At 44.2% G+C, this 21,403-nt stretch overlaps 1 protein-coding gene across 2 annotated transcripts in view; it reads left to right on the forward strand.

The window, feature by feature from the left end:
• Positions 1–21,403, forward strand: part of LOC142582545 (uncharacterized) — a 386,945-nt gene that overhangs the window by 88,123 nt on the left and 277,419 nt on the right. For both annotated transcript variants that reach the window (XM_075692387.1, XM_075692389.1), the window contains 8 exons: positions 3,577–3,711; positions 4,188–4,301; positions 7,416–7,547; positions 10,768–10,875; positions 13,634–13,699; positions 14,776–14,907; positions 17,155–17,289; positions 19,718–19,846. In XM_075692387.1, the coding sequence (XP_075548502.1) occupies positions 3,577–3,711; positions 4,188–4,301; positions 7,416–7,547; positions 10,768–10,875; positions 13,634–13,699; positions 14,776–14,907; positions 17,155–17,289; positions 19,718–19,846 (951 nt within the window). The remainder of the gene's footprint in view (positions 1–3,576; positions 3,712–4,187; positions 4,302–7,415; positions 7,548–10,767; positions 10,876–13,633; positions 13,700–14,775; positions 14,908–17,154; positions 17,290–19,717; positions 19,847–21,403) is intronic.

The raw sequence follows: 21,403 nt of genomic DNA on the forward strand, positions 1-21,403 counted from the left end.
TTGCTACTTATTCCTGCACTAATTACCATTTCGCTTCGGTGGTTCAGGTGATTTGGCAGGCGGTCTTAGAGTTTCGCAAGAACTCGTGCTTGACAAAAACTACGTGTACGTGTGGTTGAAATTATACCCAAGCAGTCCAAACATGGTACCCTACATAGAGTTATTTGATTCGTTATACCACTTCGGATGCAGCGCCGAAGCTATCTACTCACCCTGAACTTATGGTCTCGGGGAATAATACCGGGAAATAAATCATATGCAACGTAGTCACGATGCAGAATCATATGCGATATTGTCGCGATGCCGAACAGGGCATGCAGTAAAGAGGCGAAGGCGATGAAGTCTTGTCTTGTCTCCTTAACACTGGCGCATACCCACGATGGGGGTTTGGCCATGAAGCAGGCGGTTTCCCGTACGTTTAGAATTAAAGAAAGACTAGATTTGAATAGTAGAGCGTCGGACTAAAGAAATGCACTTTAGAAGTTTAATAAAAATATTTTAAAGAATTTTTAAAAAATAAGTTAACATAAACAAATGAAGTAATAAAAATAACTGATGATTTTAGAAATTCAGCAGGGTACTCTTTTTGTCTTTCTAATAAAATTCTAAAATGCAAGAAATACATTCCTGTGGCTGGATCCAGAGTGAAATCGTTCCAATAGAAAGAATGGTTCAGTTTTCTTTGTCTAGAAAATCGGCGGCACGAGAGAAAGTAGTGATCAATAGATTCAGGTGCATTGCATAAAGAATGTAGAGAGGACATAGCGAGACCAGACCTGTGCAAGTAAAGATTTAGGGGCGGTATACCACATCTTAAGTTTGTAAAGGAAACTTCCAATTGCCTTCAAGGACACCAATTGTTATCCCATGGGAAGACAAGATGGTGGAGTTCAGAAGACGGGGTTAGCACGGATATTGCAGAATTTTGTGATATGTAGAGAAATTTCTGTGGTGACGTCAGCTGATGCCGGCAAAACAGATGTGATAGAGCCATTGAAGGATGCGTGGCCGAGTGAACCAGCCATTTCGTTAAGGTGCAACCCACGATGCCCAAAGGGCTGTTGCTGCTGGCGCGCTTCGGCCGCCATGTTATAGTATCAGCTGGTACCTTCAGCATTCGCTTTGCATAAACAACATTCGTGCTTGTCTCCGCCTCGCAACATTTCGGTGGAGCTGTTGGGTACCAAGAAGAAGCTCCGCAGCGGTCGCCGCGTGAGCCCTGACAGGCCGCAAGACTTTCCTGTGCCGTGCTCAGCTAAGGACGTTGGCCGCTTCAGAGGCTTATGCTCGTACTTTCGTCGCATTGTTCAAAATTTTGCTGACATTGCTCGCCTTCTCACCGAGCTTTCAAAGAACGACGTCGCTTTCGCGTGCGAACAACGGCAGGCCGAAGCCTTCACTGCACTCACCAGACTCTTGTCGAATTCCCAATTTTAGCACATTTTGACGCTTTAGCACCCATAGAAATCACTACAGATGCTAGTGGTCATGGCATTGGGGCTGTTCCTGACGAGACTCAGCGTGGCCAAGAGTGCATTATCATTTACGCGAGCCGTCTTCTGTCCACGGCCGAGGGAAACTATTCTATCACGAAGCGAGAGTGCCTATAGCGCTGCTTTGGGTAATAGCGAAGTTTCGCCCATACCTATTTGGTCGCCATTGCCGCGCACTTACCGACCAACACGCGCCGTGCTGGCTGTCCTCGTTGAAGGCCCCTACAGCACATCTTGGGTGTTGGGCATTGCGCTTGCAAGAGTACACTTTATGTGTAGTGTACGAATCCGGCCATTTACATCAGGACGCCGACTGCTTGTCCCGCCACCCTGTTGACCCACCGGAAGCCACAGGTCACGAATCTGACACCGGCGTTATGTCCATCTCAGGCTTCCTCAGCATTGGCGATAAACAGCGCCATGATCCCGTTCTGCGAACCATCATGCATCGGTTAAGCTCGCCAACTACTAATCCTTCCCTTCGTCTCTTCGGTATTTCCGACAGAGTCCCGTATAAACGCAACTTGCGTCCTGATGGTGCTAACCTACTTCTGGCCGCACCGCGGCACCTTAAACGCACCTGTTTCAGCAACTGTGGTACGCGCTCACCGCTGGGAATCTCGGTGTTACTCGCACCTTTGGCCTAGTCCGACGCCGTTTCTTCTGGCCCGACCTCTACCGCTGTATGCGCCGGTATGTGACTGCTTGCGACCTGTCCCAACGCCGGAAGCCCACTGCCATGGCTCCAGCTGGGATTTTCGAACCCATCGATATTCTCACTGAGCCTTTCTTTCGCGCGAGGCTCGGCCTACTTGACCATTTCCCTTTCTCAATAAAGGACAACAAATGGGTTTAAGTTGCAACCGATTACGCCACGCGCTTAGCGATTACGGGAGCTCACCGTCATCACATTACACGACGTCATCTTGCACCACTGTGCTCCACTTCAGCTCCTCATGAATCGCGGACGTTAATTCTTGTCAAAGGTCATTGATGACATCCTCCGCCTATGCTCTACTGAACATCAAATAGCCATTCCTTACCATCCACACACTAACAGTCTCACAGAGTGACTGAACAGAACGTTACCGACATGCTAGCTATGTACGTTTTTCCAGATCTTCAGGACTGGGACGTTGTTCTGCCATATGTCACCTTCGCGTACAATTCGTACCGCCATGACACTGCAGGTTACTGACGGTTTTATCTGCTGTATGGCCATGATCCTGCTTTGCCCTTGGACACTATTTCCACAAGTCACACAGTCGCACACCGCTTATGCCCGCGATGCGATTTCTATGGCAGCACAGGCCCGTCAGATTGCCTCATTGATTTCCCAGGCGGCCCAGAAGTCCCATTACGATAAGCACCATACGGAGGTTTCGGTATTTACCTGGCTCCCTCGTGCTCTTGTGGTCACCATTTCGTCGTGTGGGCCTCTCGGAAAAATTTCTGCCGTCATATTCAAGTACCTACCGAATCCTGCGACAGCTTTTGGATGCGACGTACGAGATTGCTCCAGAAAAGCCAGGCCCGTCGTCCGTTCAGCCAAGAAGCTATGTTGTTCATGTCTCCCATTTAAAGACCTACGTGGGTGCCTTTGCCGGGCCATAATCGCTTGCGTCGGGTAGGCGCTACAACCCCGGCGGCGTAGTGTCGCGATGCAGAACAGGACATGCAGACAAGAGACGACGACGAAGAAGTGCTGTTGTTGCTGGGGCGCTTCGGCCGCCATGATCTAGCGTCAGCTGCTGCCTTCAGCGTTCGCCTTGTATAAACAACACTAATGCTTGTCTTTGCCCCCCAATGGTACTATTAGAATATATTATGTGCCATATCCGTATTTTTCGCACCATAGGATAATTTGATGTAGTAGTTGCGGAGAGCGCCCGAGTCTATTACTACTTCAGCAGAAGAATTTTATACCGACTTGAACAAAGCAAATTTCTGTAAAGCCAGTATCTATAAAATCTATTCGAAAGTGAGCTCTTTGATTTCATTGTCAGCAGTACAACTTAACCAGGTGCTTATAGTAGATGGTTATCTATTCCTTCTAACCATCATCTTGATTTCGTTTTCACAGATGTATGCTCTCACTTCGGGAACAAGTTCTGCGGTACCGAAAAATGTGAAGTGGTCCCGGATAAAACGGACGCTTTCGTATGTAGATGTCAGCGAAATGACATGTATTACGATGCTACAGAGGGAACGTGCTTATGTAAGTATAATTTCTTGTTTCTGCTTGACTTTCTCGTTTCTACAATAGTTTATTTTAGCTTAAGTTGTCAATTTATAATCTTTTGTGAAAAATCGGCTCCAGATACTGAGCGTACAGCAAATTTACAACTCTTTATAAAAACGACGGTAGCCATAAAACGTCATGACGGCTTGAACATACTGGTATAAATTATGGCACTGCTCACGTAATGTTCAGTGTACTGCGACTTTCGAATACATATTGTAAATCACCGCTTTTTATAAACCTGTTTATTAATATAAGTAAACACCATCTAAAAGGTGTTGTCGCGAGATGGTTCTTGTTAGATCTTCGTCTTAAAAAATGTGATTTCGCTGCTTCTTTCCTGGTGATTGATAGTATGTTTACTCTTACCAACACCACTGAACTCAAACAGTGTTGTGCCTTGATTATTGCATTTATTAAAAGTTCTTCTTGGTTCACTTTTGTTATTGCAGTTAAAAGAACGTGTAAAACCACCGAGTGCACGTATGGCGTCTGCATTGAAAAAGGGGTTAACAATGCAAGATGTGGCTGCCCAAAGGTAGAATCTCTATCGGTAAACTGCAAGAGTAAGTGATACCACAATTTCTTACGTTTTTGTTTTATTGCGATAGCAATTATATGGACAGCCCAGTCACATATCTGCCGTCGCCGTTGCCGTGATGTCCCGTATAAAGTCCAAGGGTGATAACAGCGTCGCCGCGTATCGTATGCTGCTTGTGCGAGTGAAAGCACACGAGGGAAGCCGATGATTGCGGCTCAATCTGGCGCGCGCGATGAAAGAAAGCGGAGGGAAAACGCGCCGTCTTTAAGGTGGCCAGATGGCCCAACAAAAATAGCCAAATCATTTCAAAATGTAGCCCAAAAATAGCCAGACCCAAATTTTTCGTGAGCGAGAAGTAGCCAAAAAGATAGCGAAAACAATTCATGATGTTCTGAAGGTGTGTTATAGATGATGTAGATGGGGTCGAAATCTCCCCGCGTATTTCAGGCTCCAGAATTAGTTTCGCTGCATGCAACCAACACAACAATGACGTCAAGATGTGCGTAAAGAATTCTAGCGAGAGCTGCCACTCAGACGCTGACTTGGACGCCACTTAATGTTACAATGAACCGAAGAATTTTTTTTCCGATTTACTCATTACGTTATTCGCATTTACTGAGCCAAATTCTGAGCTAACTTCAGTTCGCGCCTCGATGTACCCGAGGCATTTTTCTATAACATTCAACAACAATATTGCCGCTCCAACACCGAGGATGAGCTTCAGCTGTTCACGATCGTGCTCCCAAGAGGCGGCCTGACCTCAAGGCATTAAAATAGGGATGCCTTTTCTAAGTTTTACTCATAAAATAAACATGCTATTTCTCTCCCGCTCTCTCTCGTTCTTTTCCAATTTACTCGAAAGCAGCTCGACGCTGAGTTAGAAAATGCTGCCGTCTGGAAGAACACTGGACTCTGGAACAAAACTAGAACCCTTCTAGCATTTTCCTCGTGTGAAGAAGCGATAGTTGGCACTGCAATTAACCTTTGAGTGGGAACAAACAGAACGAACTGCTGGCCCATAACAGAAGAGGTGAATTAAAATTTTAGGTTTCATTACCGCCTGCATTAGGGCGCTGGTAATGATCGAGGTGATACTAGTACCGGAAAGAGTTGAAATGCGCAATATTTGAACAGGGATTCGCTGGTGAGATTTGTGCAATGTGAAAACGTGTATGTAAGTTTCTGTGACTGTAGGCATGCATGCGCGTGTTGCCAAATTTCCGCGGGGGGGCTGTGTACCTTATATTCAGTGCGCCTTGAAAAAAAGAATAAAGAAATGTAATTCCACTAGAGAGGACACAGAATCGATTTGTATGTGTTGCGCACTGCGGTCATGAAATTAAGTACGAAGTAAACCCAATTGTCTAACAAATCCAAGCACTATACATCAGAATAGGATGTCAGTAGAACCTTATATATACCTTGTATATATATAAAAAACTGGCAAGAAATATTTTCCCATCCACCACTGCGATGTGTTCAAAAATAATAAAATATGGACGTAACAGTACCACAAGCACCTATTATGTATATCGAACGCATTCTTTTTTTTCCTCCCAGCTAGAAAATACGCGTAAGCAAAGTACAATGTAATGACCAGTAAGACAAACAAAGAGAAATTACAATGATGATAAAGTACGTGCGTATAAGAAGCAAGCCGTAATCGTAATTACTCGCACGCGCAAAGTTTGGAGGGAAAAGAATTGTCGCAGAAGTACGGTATGAAAACCGACGTGTTATCACTTTAACGTTGGCAGGGCGATCACTCACTGACCTTTGGTGAGCAATTGCCTTGCCGTCTTCAATGTGGACGAACATCGTTTTTCACATATTTACAGAGCCTATCATTGTAATAATATGCAACATTCAAGATGTACCATGAAACAATTGCAACTTTCACGTAATGCGTCGCTGGCTGAAGAAAATCAAGAACGAAAAACAAAACATATTGTGTAGTCCCGGTTTATCCTTCTCACACTGGGGATTTACGCAAGTGGATTGAATATACAATCTGGCCCCATTTGAATTAATTTCCACTGCCACTTGGACCATATAGAACTGCCCAGTTGAAATTTGACAGAAACTTCATCTAGCTGAAAATTTTTGCAGGAATTCCCCCTATCTGCCAAACCAAACTTAACGTGAAGGAGACCTTTCAGTGTCTCGTTTGACATGCAGTTTGTCAACGTATTCTTTCTCCACGAAACCTGGCTGGACACGCGTTCCACGGCTGCGTTCGAAAGAGGCAGCGCAAGTAGGGACAAAGCAAGCTGAGACAGCAAAGGGCACCACATTGGATTTCCGGCACTGTTTTTTGCGTTCCTCATGCTTGGTGATGCTTGGTGATTCTAGAGCACAACAGTTCACTTTGATCGACAGTCGAGGATACTGCGCTTCGCTGAGAATGTACATAAAGACTCGAACTGTCGCGTTTCTAGTGGGTTTTTTCGTATTGTTACTGAGCAAATAAAGGACGCGGTAATTTTCTTTCTTTAAAATAGTTGTTAGTATTAACGTAATTTCTGTGCATACAATAACGTGTGATGAGAAAGTACATTCCTTACGATTGCAATGCCCAGTAGGGCAATGCCTTTTATTTATCGTTTCTAGCTCCGCATAATATCGCCCGCTTATTGTCCAATATTTTGAAATCATTTATTATACCATGTTATCAGATTCACTGTAGTGAAACGTGGTGTAATGAATCATTCGACGTACGCAGCGCTTGTCCTTAACAATCGCAAATGTGTACAAGGCAGGCGCACTGACGGCAAACTCATTAATGTGCGCTGCGAAATTGCGTTGCCACAAATATGTGGAAACTTATGCCTCACTTTAATTTTTTTTAAAAAAGGAAAAGAAATGCTCTGTCAGAATTTCAGAGATGGCTGGCTCCTCTGTCACTGTGAACACGCCTGCTGCATCTGCAGAAGCTTGCGATATTAAGCGTATTTTTGTGGCTCCTTACTACTGATACCTAAACTTGCGCAGGAGCTATAGGAATTCTTCGCGTGGCTTCGTTCAGTCTGTGCTTGCAAACCGGGCTTAATTTGGAGAAGCGCGTCAAATATCCTCCACCGAAACCAATAAACCATAATCAAATCACACACACACAGCTTTTTTTGTCACCGTTTTTCAGTTCGCGATTGGTTCATTGACGAATGCAAAAGAAAGGGTGCCACTGCTGTGCTGAATAAGGAGTGGAGTTTTGGTGCGAAGTGCGACTGCGGAGAATGGGCTGCAATGGACAGGAGCAAAAAAAAGTGTGTTCGTAAGTACAAGACTGCTGCGCTTGCCGGTTCTGTTGCTCGGCGCTCAGCCTCGGTATTTGGAATCCTGGATTGTGTTTGCCACATTGCCCTCATGCTTTGTGTTAACTCACATCTACGCCTGTATCAATATAACAAACTGAGACACGTCTTCCGCTGACAAGTTGCGGTGTGAAGAGAACCTGAAAGGATGATTACTAAAATCTGGCTTCCTTTGGCACGCGTCCGCTTAGTTAGCGTGTGCGTCCGCTTAGCATATCATCGAATGTCAAATAAACAACGAAAAGTTTTTCTTCTGTGTAATTTTGTAAATGCCTTTAGCAGGATTCCTTTATGCACTACAAAATTCAGACACTATGCAGAACTTCTTTCTCCCAGTTCACTTTATTTGTTTCTGTTTTTACCCGCCGCTGTGGCTTAGTGGCAAGTGGCTTGAAGTGCTAATAAGGAGGTCGCAAGATCGAATCCCGCCAAACGCATTTCGCTGTGGGCGAAATACAAAAACATCATATACACTGCATTGCATGCACGTTAAGAAACCGAGGAGGCCAAATGAATGAGGACTCCCACACTACAACGTGCCTGCCATTCATATCGTGGTTTTGGCAAGTGAAACCACAGGCATTTCTCATTAGTATTTTCTTCCTCCACCGCAGTTTCTTTTTCGTATCTGTCCTAACTTAACCGAACTAAGCTGCCATCTCATGCGAAACGGAATGTGGAGAACGGCCATATTATAGTGATACATGTCATACCTGCGATTACTTGCAAGAGGCGCATGAATGTTGCGCACGCGTCTAGCAATAGCAATTGCGCCTATAAGGGCGCTGTCAGAAGAGTTGCGCGTGATATGAGCTCACGATAATATGTCCACCGGAGAGACAGATAAGCAAAAAAAAAAGTTTTCAGAACACTTTGGCTCGATCCACCCGCACTTCTTTACAGACACGTGCACAATAACTTGTTAGACCACAGTATTTTTGCGGGCGCACGAGACTGGACAAAATGAACTACACAAATTGCGGAACTAGGAGTTCAACAATCAATATGCTCATTTGCGGACATCATAGCCATTACTTGTGCCGATGCATGGCACAGCATGATACCGCTCCAAAGGCGAGGTTTTTCAATGACCGCCGTAATTGTGTCACAAGCATAACAATCACACGCTAGGTTTGTGAGTATGTTAACCTTATTGTTGACGGGTTTGTTTTAAATACTGGTCTATTATATTTCCTTTAAAGTATTTGTCTTGGCTGCTATTGATTCAGGAAGACTATACGATGACCTACTTCGCTTCAGACATCATTGATAGACTTGCAATTTTCGAAGCTGTCGGTAAAGTTACGGCGACGAAACAGGGAAATTGATTAAGATGTCAGAACTTCCAGTATATGGAAACAAGCGTGAAACGAGAGTGAGAAAATGGGCCTTCGGCACTAAGCGTTTCATTGGGCAACAAATAATAATGAGATGTAAAAAGAATAAATTGTAGTACGCCATCATATCTGCCAAGAATATTTAGCACTCCTAAACACGTGGTTAAAAAAACAAGCACTCCGTAGGGGCGAGGCCCCGTTGTGGAAGGCGTTCGTCCTTTTTTTCTGCTTAATAATTAATTTATTTTTCTTATGTGCATCGATTTTATATGCATTATAGAAGCGATGTGTAGTAATTAAACATAAACGAAGAAAATATTAAGCATAATACATTATGTTTAACACCTCTGTACGTTTCATGTCTGCTGAAAATGTCCAAGAGTGCAGGCCACGCTTAATGAACTAAAAGTTGGTAATAAATTGCATAGTACCTAAGAGTTTGCGAATTTAGATGATATGTAGGAGAGGGCCAAGAAGTTTCACTGAATAATACAAATTTCACGTGCACACTGAGCAATATAACACCCTTAAAGGTCGATTTGGTGTTAAAACACCCTTCTTGCGCTTTTATATTACCTGAAATTTTTGAAAATGAGTGCATTAATTAGCAGAACACCCTTCGTGCACGCTTGCTTGAATTTCAATGTGCTAAAGGGTGGCACTTTGGTCTAGCCGGTATTTGATAGTCTTACAAGAGTAGAAGCACAAAAGAAGAGAGGACAACAACAACAACAAAAAAAAAAAGAACGTTGACAAGCGTTAAAAGTTTGTTTTGTGTGAAAACACACACATTCCAGAATTTATGGGTGTTTAGAAACGTAGACGTGTGAAGCAAATAAAAAGTCATAAGTGTCTATTTCCAAGCGGTTTGTGCCAGTTCACTGCTCGAACAGGTAGAGGCAGATTAAAATATATCGACGTAAAAATAAACTGTAATTCGCATTACAGCAAAACACACATTAGGGAACTATAGGATGCAATTCTAAAAGAAAGACTCACCCCTTATAATGGGAATATTAGTTGGCCCAAATGGCGTTTTTGTGGGTGTAATGTGGCGAGTATATAGAGACGAGACAATGCCTTTAATGGTGCAATTTCTTTAGTGTGTGGTAGTTGCATTCGGGCGCATGATTTTATGTCTATGGATAAGGCCACCCCAGAGGAAACACCCAGCGTGAATAACGGTGTTCACGTATAGGCATGCAACTTCAGAGGCTAATTCGAGCGCGCGATTCTTGCGTATTACTTGCTGTAGTCAATACGAAGTTTAGTCTAGAATGGGCAGTATCAGTTAAATCGTCGCTCACACGCACCCCTGTGGCCCATAACTTTCTTACAAATTAGGAGCACTTATGCAAGCATTGACCTTAACATCGGTTTTTCGTATTGGTTTGCATAAGTTCGAGCTAGCCGGCTGCTGTTTGCAAGGCACAGTGAGGTTCTCCTATAAAATAAACAAGTAGATTTTTTGCAGTTGCGCAGAACAGGACACCACGAAAGTAATCCACCCAAAGCCGGGACAGCCGCTGCAAGTTCACCGACCCTGTCAGTTTGAGCAGTGCCCGTCGAGGCTATGTGGGCCTTTTGTGCTCTTCTGCTTAGCGCGACAAATGTAGTTATCTATGTGTGGCCCAACAGCATGCTATCGTGTGGACATACAAGGTGCAGTGACTTTATGAAATGGAAAGAACGTTTCGTCTTTCAATTATGTTGTGATTGTAAGCAGATTTACGGCGATTCTACAGCACTGGTCATTTCTGCTTCCCAACATGGGTGAGGGCAATTCTAGATAGCATAAAACATTGTAGTAATCTTAGTGAAACCATTTTACATTGATTTTCAGCTACAACATGCCTGCGTCCTGACTTGACCTGCAAGGAACTCTGCGAGAAAAATTGGCTTGAGAAGGATAATCGCTGCTGTCAAGGATGGAGCTCTGCAGACTGCTCAGGTATAGGCAATGCTGTCTTTAATCTCAAGTCTAGGGCAGCACCGATATCTGTTAGCGGCGCGTAGTATGTCCATTTGTCGAAAGTGGTTATACCGAAGCTAGCTATATATGAGTCAACATGGCCTCACCGGCCCTGTTGTTGAGAATTCTTGTTGAGACTTCTTGATTCGTGGCTGCTGCTGAATCCGGCTACCGAAAAGCAGCCGAAAACGAACTTCTGTGATTCACCACTTTTGTCCACAAAATGACCATTCGCAAGGGGTTCAGATGAACTTGCGCTGAAATTTAACTTGTGCGTTAATATCCATATTTCGCATTTGCTTCCTTTTTTGGTTTACCAAGCCTCCACTCCCGATTAGACCGAGCCATTTCCTACTTCATAGAGGCAATCTACAAATACCCTTTAATTGGATAGTTTTAATGTTTTTTTTCACATTATTCGCCATTAGGCAGAGTGCGTCAATTCTCCGTGACAGGGGTAATGTATGAAAAGGAGCCTATAGCGCAGTAAATGCGACAGCAGTTAATCACAAGGCCGGTACCTCTTCTTATATACATAACTATGACCTCATCCCTTTGGAGGCCTAACCTGCATATTTGGGGAAGGTGCTATGAATGTTTGATAAAGGAGTGTATACGGACATTTTTAAATGTTTTGAAGACAGCATGCTTGGACACTGGCCACATGTCTTCAGGATAGAGTGTTTGTGACAGATTTTAACAATGTAGTCAAATATCATCTTAGCACTCAAAATAGCTAAGCCATATAATATGTTGAGAGCCTGTGGCCAATAAAGTACATGAAGTAAAACAAGATGGGATATAAAGTAAACTTCGTTTTCTGCTGCAGGCTCAGGTAAGTAAAAAGAAAAAAAAATCTTGTAGCTACCTTAACACTGAACGGAAACTTATATTTGTACCGGTGCGTGAGGGTCTGTGGTTGTATGAGTGACTATGGGAGCCTTCGATTACTCAGATTTGCTTGAATTGTCAATAAGCCAAAATGCTTAGTACTGGCGCGTTTACGAGTACCACCTTTCTTAAGGACACGCTTATTTAAAGTGGTGACTTGTGTACACTCGCAAAACTCAAAGTCTGCAGACCGTTCGTATTCAGAATGTGACTGCACTGATCTGACTCTGGGCTGGTTCGACGCTATCTTCACACTGTTTTTGAAAAGTCATTATTGAGCAATATTTATAAACAAAATATAGTTTCTATAAACAAGTCATTATTGTGCCCTTAAAATTATTGTTTTTTCTTGAGAAATTATCCCAGTGCTGCTTTTCTTGACGAAGACACAAAATTGTGACAGGACGGGCACTGACTCTAACTATGTTCATTGGTATCAACACTCGTTATATTTAACAATGATGAAGGCGCTGAGCGTATGCGCATTCCTGGCTGCAGAAAAAGTACACACACACAAAAGAAATAACAGCACATTAGGGTGAGCATACTGCAGATTATCACCTTTTGTTTAATAATCTGATTCACTGGCACACCGGGAGGCTGATGTGGTGCGGCAGCACCACATCATACTAAATCGCCTCTCTGCATGTTAAAAAAAGGATTGCGATAGCTTTCCTTACTTATTGGCATAATTTTGATTCCCTCAGGTCGTGGCTCACAGTTTTGATCCCTTGTACCTTTGCGAGAGCGGCAATGGGCGGGTAGATTCTGGAACGAGGCCATAACGTCTTCTAAAGGTCTTTCATGTTCCCTGGCGCGTTCGTTCACACAGCGCCCACGTTAACAGACATAAACTTTGCCACATGGAAGGGGGATCTCATAGACAACACCCGTGGCACAGAGTACTTACGGCTTTGCGAATTTCATTCTTCAACCGGAAGTCGCAGGGCTGCCACTGCGGACCTTGGGGCACACCTTGGCCTATATATTTACCTTGTGCAGAGAAGACCATCGGGGTGGCGTGCTTGTTGCCAACCATTTGCAGATTGTGGGACACCCTATAGATTTATGGGATAACCACTGGTATGGCGCTGCTACCTTCTTGTCTCCGTGTTGTGTTGTTGTTGTTGTTGTTGGTAAGAAACACACGCGCCATGGTATTAAATGCGCAAAGCTGTACGTATGGTGTTGTACCGCTGTTGTCTAGGAGATCCTCCTTTCATGTGGCAAAGTTTACGTCTGTCAAATTGGGCTCTGTGCCAACGGACGTGCCAGGAAACGCGTAAGATCGTTAGGAGACGTTCCGGCCTCGTTCCAGAATCTGGCCACCCGTTGCGGCTCTTGCAACGATATAAGCACACCATAACTGTGAGCCACGACTTGAGGGACTCATGATTCCAACCAGAAGTAAGGACAGACTAAGTCGTGAGCTATCAGAAACCTTTTTCATCATGGGGAGAGGCGACACGTGCGTCAGCACCACATCAGTCTCCCTGCGTCCCAGCACATTCAGATTATTGAACAAAAGGCGATAATACGCAGTGTGCTCACTTTAATACACTGTGTTTTATGTGTATAGGTTTTTCCTGCAGTCATTAATGCGCGTGCTTTCAGTGCCTTCATTCTTGATAAATGTAACGCGTGTCAGTTTCAATAAACATAGTTGGAGTCAGCTTCCTTCATGGGATGCCTTTCTGTGTTCTCGTCAAAAAAAAAAAAAAAAAAAAGATCAGCGTTGGATAACTTTCTTAAGAAAGAGAAAAATTGTTCATCCCCAACTGGCCCCGCAATGTGTTTTCTTAAGTAAAAAAAATTGAAAGTGTCAAGCTCTCCTTTTCTCTTTCAGCGGCTCCACCAAGTAACACTTATTGCTCGCCTGGTAGCATCATGGCAGCGGACGGAAAATGCCAAGGTAAGAGCGATATAATAAGTGACGTCTAAAGCATCGTGAAACATGGTAAAACAAGCAGCTCGCATAGGCTTAGGATTCGAGATATGCTTCTGTTAAACAGAGGAAAACGTCGAGGGGACGTCGATTTGGGCAGCAACTATTGCTAGTAGCTTCATCGAAGACTACTCACTGGTTGTTCACAGGAAAAAAAAAATTATGTGTCCATATGCGAGAAATAGTCGTAATCAAGTAATCAAGGCATTTTTCAATATTATTTGACGTTACGCTGCGAACTGAATTCAGCTCGTTTGAGCAAGTAAAAATGTGCTAGGTTAGCGGGAAGGGCATGACAAGTTTTGGCAATGTGATGACGGGTCCATGGCCACATTTGCCATGACCAGTATACCGCTACATCTGTTGCGTTACTCGATGAGCGTCCTGCAACTCAAAATTTCAATGTTCGGTGTCTCCAAGCTTCGTTTTTTATTGCAACAGATTTGCATTCCCTAAGAGAATGACAGATTTTGAGCTGAAGACAAAAGATTTGAGGTTCAGAATGACCGTTAAAGCAGTTCTAGGTTTCAACTCCCTCTTTTTAAACCACTTAATTCGAGAATAAAAAAAGAGATGCAGAGAGAAAGGGGCAGACTTATTTGAAAAAAAATTGAGCTCCTTGCGAGGAGAGCAAGCAAGTGGTATGGGAAAGTGAGGAAAAGGACACACCGTACAAATTGCGCGTGTGTAACCACGCACTTGCGCACCGTGATGCTGTTGGTTGCCGCTAATCTCGGCCGTGTTCCTCAGTTAATGAAATTTTGATTTTCGTGAGAGAAAAAGGCGTTTTCTTTTTCTGTCGGCCAGTGTTAATTATTCCATAAGCAGAAAAAACAAGCACATGGAACCTCGTTGCTTCATTGCTGGCCTCATTGCTGAAACAGGCGGGCAGCGATTGTTGGCTTAGCATTGCCAGCTCAGAGGTCACGTAGGAAAACAGAATAGCAACGAATTATTAAGCGGGTCGCTCTCTATCGACAAGAACGTTCGTATTGCTTTTTGTTTAGTTGGCATTAATCTGCTCTCCTTTCATTCCTCTCAAGATGCTTGCACTGCAAACGAAGCTAAGCTTGTCTGCCCCGATGGATGCAGGAAGAGTGAGAGCTCGGCTAGAGCATACGAATGCAGGTGCAAATACAACGAGGTGGTCGCTGAAGACGGCATTACTTGCAAAGGTAATCATAACCCGGCTGCACTTCGTTATCACCTAATATATTGTGTGTACAATCCACTCGCTTCAGCTATCGGGCTCATAGCAATGCTATCAGCTTGATCTCGACACAATCGTCAGCAGCAGTGGGCCATTCTTCCGTTGCTTCATGCAAGTATTGGTCAACACTGCGTCCCCCCCCCCCCACCCAGGCTCCTCTTCAGTGCTGCAAAAAAAAAAAAAAGGAACCATCTCAAAGGTTAACACAAAGAGCTAGCAGGGGGACAGGAATGCTTATTTAGCTCTATTGTGCCGTGCCTTAAAGTTCTGCTGTGCCTTAAAGTTTAAAGAGTACAAACTGCGAGTTTTCCAAACGGTAGTGCAGTCTCGGAAACACAAAATTCTAGTGCCTTCTTGTGTGAGGTAAATAAGCACAGAACAGTTACTGAAAAAAGTAAGCCGCTGACTGCCAGATGAATGCATATCACTCTTTAAGAAATTCTGAACTGACAAAAATTGCACCCCTTTTAAAAGGAAAAGGTATTTTCTGTTTGATGCAAAGGAAAGCACAACGAACGTTTTGTTGTCTTTTCCAATATTCGGCTATATTCAGTATAATAAGTTATGAATGAAAACCCCCAATGTGCTGCTGTTTACTATACCCAGCTGAGACTTTCGGCAAAAGTTGGCACTTAAGATACGAAATAACGCTGACATGCACAAAAATTGTCCTTCTTTATTTGTTGCATTGAATTCAGCAAGCCGCCTCACAGGTGATCTGCAACCTCTGAGCTGCTTTACGATCATTAAATTAATAACACAGGCACAGTGTAATTCATCCTTGAGGCGAGTAGTGCAAAAGAAAAAAAAAAGACTTATTACTAAGTCAACAAAGATGGGCATAGCGCTGTCTTCGTTGTCATTGTGTGAGCGCATCTATATCACCACGATGACCACGGATGAGTTCGTACTTTGTTTGTAAATATTTTCGTACCTTTGTTCACTATTATGGGTCATCTCTACCCGCCGTGCTTGCTCAGTGGCTATGGTGCTGGGCTTCTGATCACGAGGTCGCAGGATCGAATCCCGGCCGCGGCGGCCGCATATCGATGGGTGCGAAAACACCCGTGTACTTAGATTTAGGTGCACGTTAAGGAACCCCAGGTGGTCGAAATTTCCGGAGTCCTCCACTACGGCGTGCCTCATTATCAGAAGGTGGTGTTGGCACGTTAAACCCCATAATTTAATCTTTAATTTTGGGTCATCTCTGTGTCGTGCGCTAAACACCTCCGCTGGTGATCCACCTTCATTGAGTGGAATGGGTCATATTTACTTTTTCTTTTCTGCAACATTGAACATTGCCACCAAATCTTGGCTATGTGGCGGCTTGTACTTGTAAACAATCACTGCTTTATGCATTAATTGTGTTGCTTCGTTTTGATATTGTACTCTGTAAAACGTAAATATCTTGCACATTTGTTCTGATTACAGTGCTCACTTTCCTTCTTTTTTAATGCGAAAGCATTACACGCCCCATTACGCTAAAATACGTTGTAGACGGAGGAATGAACCAATGATGGTACGAAACATTTCCAACGGCGCAAAGATAAGAAGCGTCAAAAAATCCTCGCACTGTCGGGAAATTTCTCAGAGAAGTTACTGTAAACAACGTAAATTAAAGGTTTTGAAAGGAAAGATTGGCACACTTCGGTCTGGGTGAGAACCGAACCTGGGCCTCCGGGGGGCGAAACGATCACGCTTCTACAACGCCATGGCAACGCCACTGTTCTGGCTGACCAAAGGTGTGCCTAGTACGTGCGTCATTGCCCACGTGACATCGCGTCGAGACGCCCGGTGCGTTTTGATTTGGCCGCACTGAGACGCAGTTAGAATGCAGGTGAGCGCTTGCGTGCGCATGAATTCGTGAAAAAAAAAACATTTCAACGCACCGCGATGGCTTAGCGGCTATGGTGTTGCGCTGCTAAGCACGAGGCCGCGGGATGAAAACCCGACCACGGCAGCCGTATTTCGATGGGAGCGAAATGCAAAAAAACAGTCGTGTCTCGTGCATTGGCGGCACGTTAAAGATCGCCTGGTGGTGAAAACTAATCCGCAGTCCCCCACCGGCGTGCGTCATAATGAAATTGTGGTTTTACCGCGTAAAGCCCCCGAATTCAAGACGGTAAAGCAATTGGGCTATACTGCTTTTGCATCCCCACGCGTAAGCAGTCCTAATTGTTTCTGGGGATTCTTTTTTTTCCCATAATTTCAGCTGCGTGGACGGCACAGGCCTGCAGTGAAGAGCAAAAGAAGACCTGCCTTCCCAGCCAGACATGCCTCGTGGAGAAAGATAAGATAATCTGCGCATGCCCGCGTAATCACCAGCTAGTGAACGGCTTGTGCACAAGTAAGCATCATTTCGTGGTTTCTATATGGAACTTGGTAGGGTGTCGAGAACACCTCAAGTTACTTTTATGCATATTTTATCTCTGCATCCTCCATTTGTACCGAACGGCAACCTAAATAAAATAAAGGAAATAAAAGAAAGGAAACATTTGTTTGAGAGAGACAAAAATCCGCCGATGATTACGATTCTCCCTTATGAGAAACTTGAGCGCAGCTCTATACGTGTTTTCATTTCGCAATATATTGAGGCATCGCACCGATCACCGCACAGACTGGCAGCGCCGCGACGCGCGGCGTTATATATAGACCGGCCATCCAGTTGCCGCTTCCCGGCAACTGCATCTTAAGCAACCGTAATCTTTACCGGGAAAAGCTTGCGGCGAACGCTATGCGCGAAGGTGGGCTTTGTGGTTGTTTTTTCTTTCCCCCGCACGGCCAGAGCCGCTGCTGGCTGTAGTTTCCTTAATGACATGACTGTACAGCGCAAAAAGATGAGGACAGAAGCAAGGACATGACACATCAGGCGCTGTGTCGTGTCCTTTCTTCTGTCCTCGTATTTTGCGCTGTGCAGTCATGTCGATATTGAATCGCGAACTCGCCCAAGCTTCCACTTCATTATGTTTCGTAAAGAAGAATACCCTCAAGAACAAAGCCGACTGGGTTTATCTTCACTTGATCAGTGTTTTCACATCTGCTCAGTTTAAGCGCTGTAAGCATGATGAATACTTCGCAGTCATCATATGGTTTTAGATGTGTAGAACGCTCTAAGGAAATGGCTAAATACTGCAGAGCTTCAGAATGATAAGCGATCTCGACATGTGGTGCAAGATATTAGTTGAATTTTTATTGTAACGACGTTTTAGGTACTTCTTTCATCAATGCACGTACAACGGGATACGTATAGAGGAGTATGGTAGTGATAAAAGATGATTGGTAATTCTGAACGCATAGAAGTTAATTTCGACCTTAGTGTATGTTTGCTTCAAGTCACAGCGAAAGACATTAAAATGCAGGACGTTACGCTGCGTCAGCAGTGTGATTATGGAATGCTGCATAAATCGAACGCATGGTTGTTGCGATGAACGCAGCCTCGCGTAATGTTGCGCTGAGCTGATCGTCATGACAGAGGCGGTATAGTCACTTCTAGATAGCCGCGTGTTGAACGTGCGGGGACCCGCCGTGGTTGCTCAGTGGCTATGGTGTTGGGCTGCTGAGCACGAGGTCGCGGGATCGAATCCCGGCCACGGCGGCCGCATTTCGATGGGGGCGAAATGCGAAAACACCCGTGTGCTTAGATTTAGGTGCACGTTAAAGAACCCCAGGTGGTCCGGAAAATTTCCGGAGTCCTCCACTACGGCGTGCCTCATAATCAGAAAGTGGTTTTGGCACGTAAAACCCCAAATATTATTATTATTATTGAACGTGCGGTGATCGAGATAGTCGACACCTTTGGCGCGATCTCTCTCGGCGTCGGCATTCGCTCGGCACAGCGTAATTGGATGGGCATGAGAGATCGAAACGTCAATTCTATCCAAGAAGTATGGCATCCGTTTGAGTTTGATCAATATATGGAAATCCCGCATTGCGGGTAATTTTCAGCAAATTTCAGCGACGTCGTAATAAATGTTCAGGTTCCTGTGCGGTTTCATTACATCAACGGTTTACCTATTCAAAAGAACAAGCTGCCTAGGAACGTATAGCATTATTATAGCGTGGCTGGAATTTGCCCGATATGTTTCCAAATAGGTCGTTTTCATATATCTACAAATTCTAAATGATACCTACGCTTCTTTGAGAGACATTTAATTTCTTGAACTTTGAGCCCCATGCACTTAACCAGCGCCGAGCAGGGAATGATTGAGAAAGGGTTCCAGGCGTCTCGCGCTCCTTATGTGCTGCATTTGTGGCCATGCGTTAGCTCGGGCCGAAAATTTTTGCGTCGAACCGCGACGGGCGTCCAAGGGGACTAGTTGCGTTCAAGCGGTGCATGAGTCGGAAGCTCCAGATACCAGTGGAAATCTTCAAACCGACTCTTTATTTGTTTCGCAATGGCACTCACCCGCATCCGTCTATTTCACGCTCGCACCATAAAGCCCCAAAGAGAACATCTACTTGTAATAGCCAGTATATTTCAGCTTCTTTTTTTTTTAAATGGACCATCTTTCATACACATCTCCTCTAAAGTTTTCGAATGAGAGTGTTTCTGCGTTTCACGTGCACTTGGGCAAGAAGGTCCAAAATCCAAAATCCAACAAGAGAATCTGGACAGGGAAGCTAAAGCCTCCGGTTAACAGGAGTCAGCTGTATAGATATTGCTGGGCGGGACTAGACGTTCCAATCTAATTGTTCCTGTTCGATCTGACGCAAAGTGAAGCCGCTGTTTCTTCTTATCAAGAATTAACCATTGCTCTAATGTGCTGTTTATTTAGGTCGATGCACCGAAAATAAGTGTCACGAGAACTTTACGGACTGTGACGTGTACATGGGAAAGCAAAGCTGCTCCTGTCCATGGACTACTAGGAAGCCGGGCCAAATTTACATCAGGGAGTGCACTCTGAGTGAGTATACATGAGGGAAACTAAGATTTCTCGGAATGATCGTCGCTGGAGCAAGCACACCTGGAGAAACCGCGAGAGAAGAAGCAAAGTTTCCAGAAATATCACGTGCTCTAGACAAGCCACATCGTACGTGTAGCTCGTAAGATTTTATTTTTGTAGCGCGAAAATTCAGAACAAGAAAAACGAGTGAAAGGAAACAGCAGACAGAAAGACGTTCTAATCTTTCGTATCTGCAGACTGGCAGTGAAGTCCTTTACATTCACGTACTCTATGTGGGCTTGTGCGGCTTGGTGAGCTGAGATGAATTAATGCAGTGCTCATACTGGTAATATAGATAACGCATATCAGTCACATAACTGGTTAGCTGCGTAATAACTAGATGTAGATACAAGTTATAACCATACAAAATATATATGATCATTATTGTTTCATATTATGAGGTAATGCAGTCATGAGTGAAAAGCCTCAGAGTGTCATAACACTCAATGATGCACGCTTGCTAAAGATAACACCAGGTACATGCGGCTAAGGGTAGGGAGGTAACATGCACAGAAGCGAACAGTTCGCATGTTATTTTTCAGATAAGGAGGTGCAATTTAAGACACTGAAAGTGCATCCTGGCTAAATTACTCTAATGGATGGCTGAGGCTGCAGTGAATGCGGCCTTGACATTTGAAGCAGAGCACACGCTGAATATCGTACGCCATTTCTCCCGAACTAGATGGTCATATTGTACAGTATTTGGCTAGAAATACAGTACAATTTCGTTCAAGCCAATACTTGCAGGTAAGCTCTAGGGGTGTACGAATCGCAATTTTTGAGACAGAACCGCATACGAAGCGAATAGCGCCAACATGGTATCGAAAGGAATGTCAAATACATTTGAAATAGTTTTCTAATAAGAAACCGCGCTCTTTAGAATTAAAATAATGTTATGTTTACATCCTAGTATTCATTAAGTTAGTAAGGTTCTGTTATGAAGCATTATTAGAGAGGTAGAAAGATGAGATGTGAAAGGTAGAGGTCTAGCCTGCTAAACTGCACTGGAGAGGGAGTAAGGAGAGACAGAAAGGCAAAGAATAAAGGTGCACACCGAGAAAGAAAGAGAGGGAAAGAGAGCAACGTAAAAAAACGAGAAAAAAAAACACTAATACCGACGAAGGAACGCGGTAGTGTCACAGTCGTTCAACTAGGTCACTTGACCGGAAGAACTTCAGTAGCGCCTCTGCTGCCTTCTGGCGTGAAGACTAGCAACCGGCACTCCAAGATTATCAGCTCAGAAAACGGCAGGCCCTTGAGGCGTGCCAACACCGGCATCTCTGGGACTTGTAGCCAGGACAATAACATAGGGCATGTTCAAAGGTTTCCTCATTACCACAACTTTCACAAGCACAAGCATTATAAAAAGCACAAGTGGATCAATTAAAAACAACGAACAGTTTGTTCGCGTGCATAGGAATCTTCGGAGAATAAAAATAACGTGAGTTCTGACGTTTTATGCTATACACTATGCCTGCAGAGTTTAAATGTATCTTTTCCTTCACCAATTTTACGTTT

The sequence above is a fragment of the Dermacentor variabilis genome, chromosome 5 (genome assembly GCF_050947875.1).
Source record: "Dermacentor variabilis isolate Ectoservices chromosome 5, ASM5094787v1, whole genome shotgun sequence".
NCBI classification, from domain to species: domain Eukaryota; kingdom Metazoa; phylum Arthropoda; class Arachnida; order Ixodida; family Ixodidae; genus Dermacentor; species Dermacentor variabilis.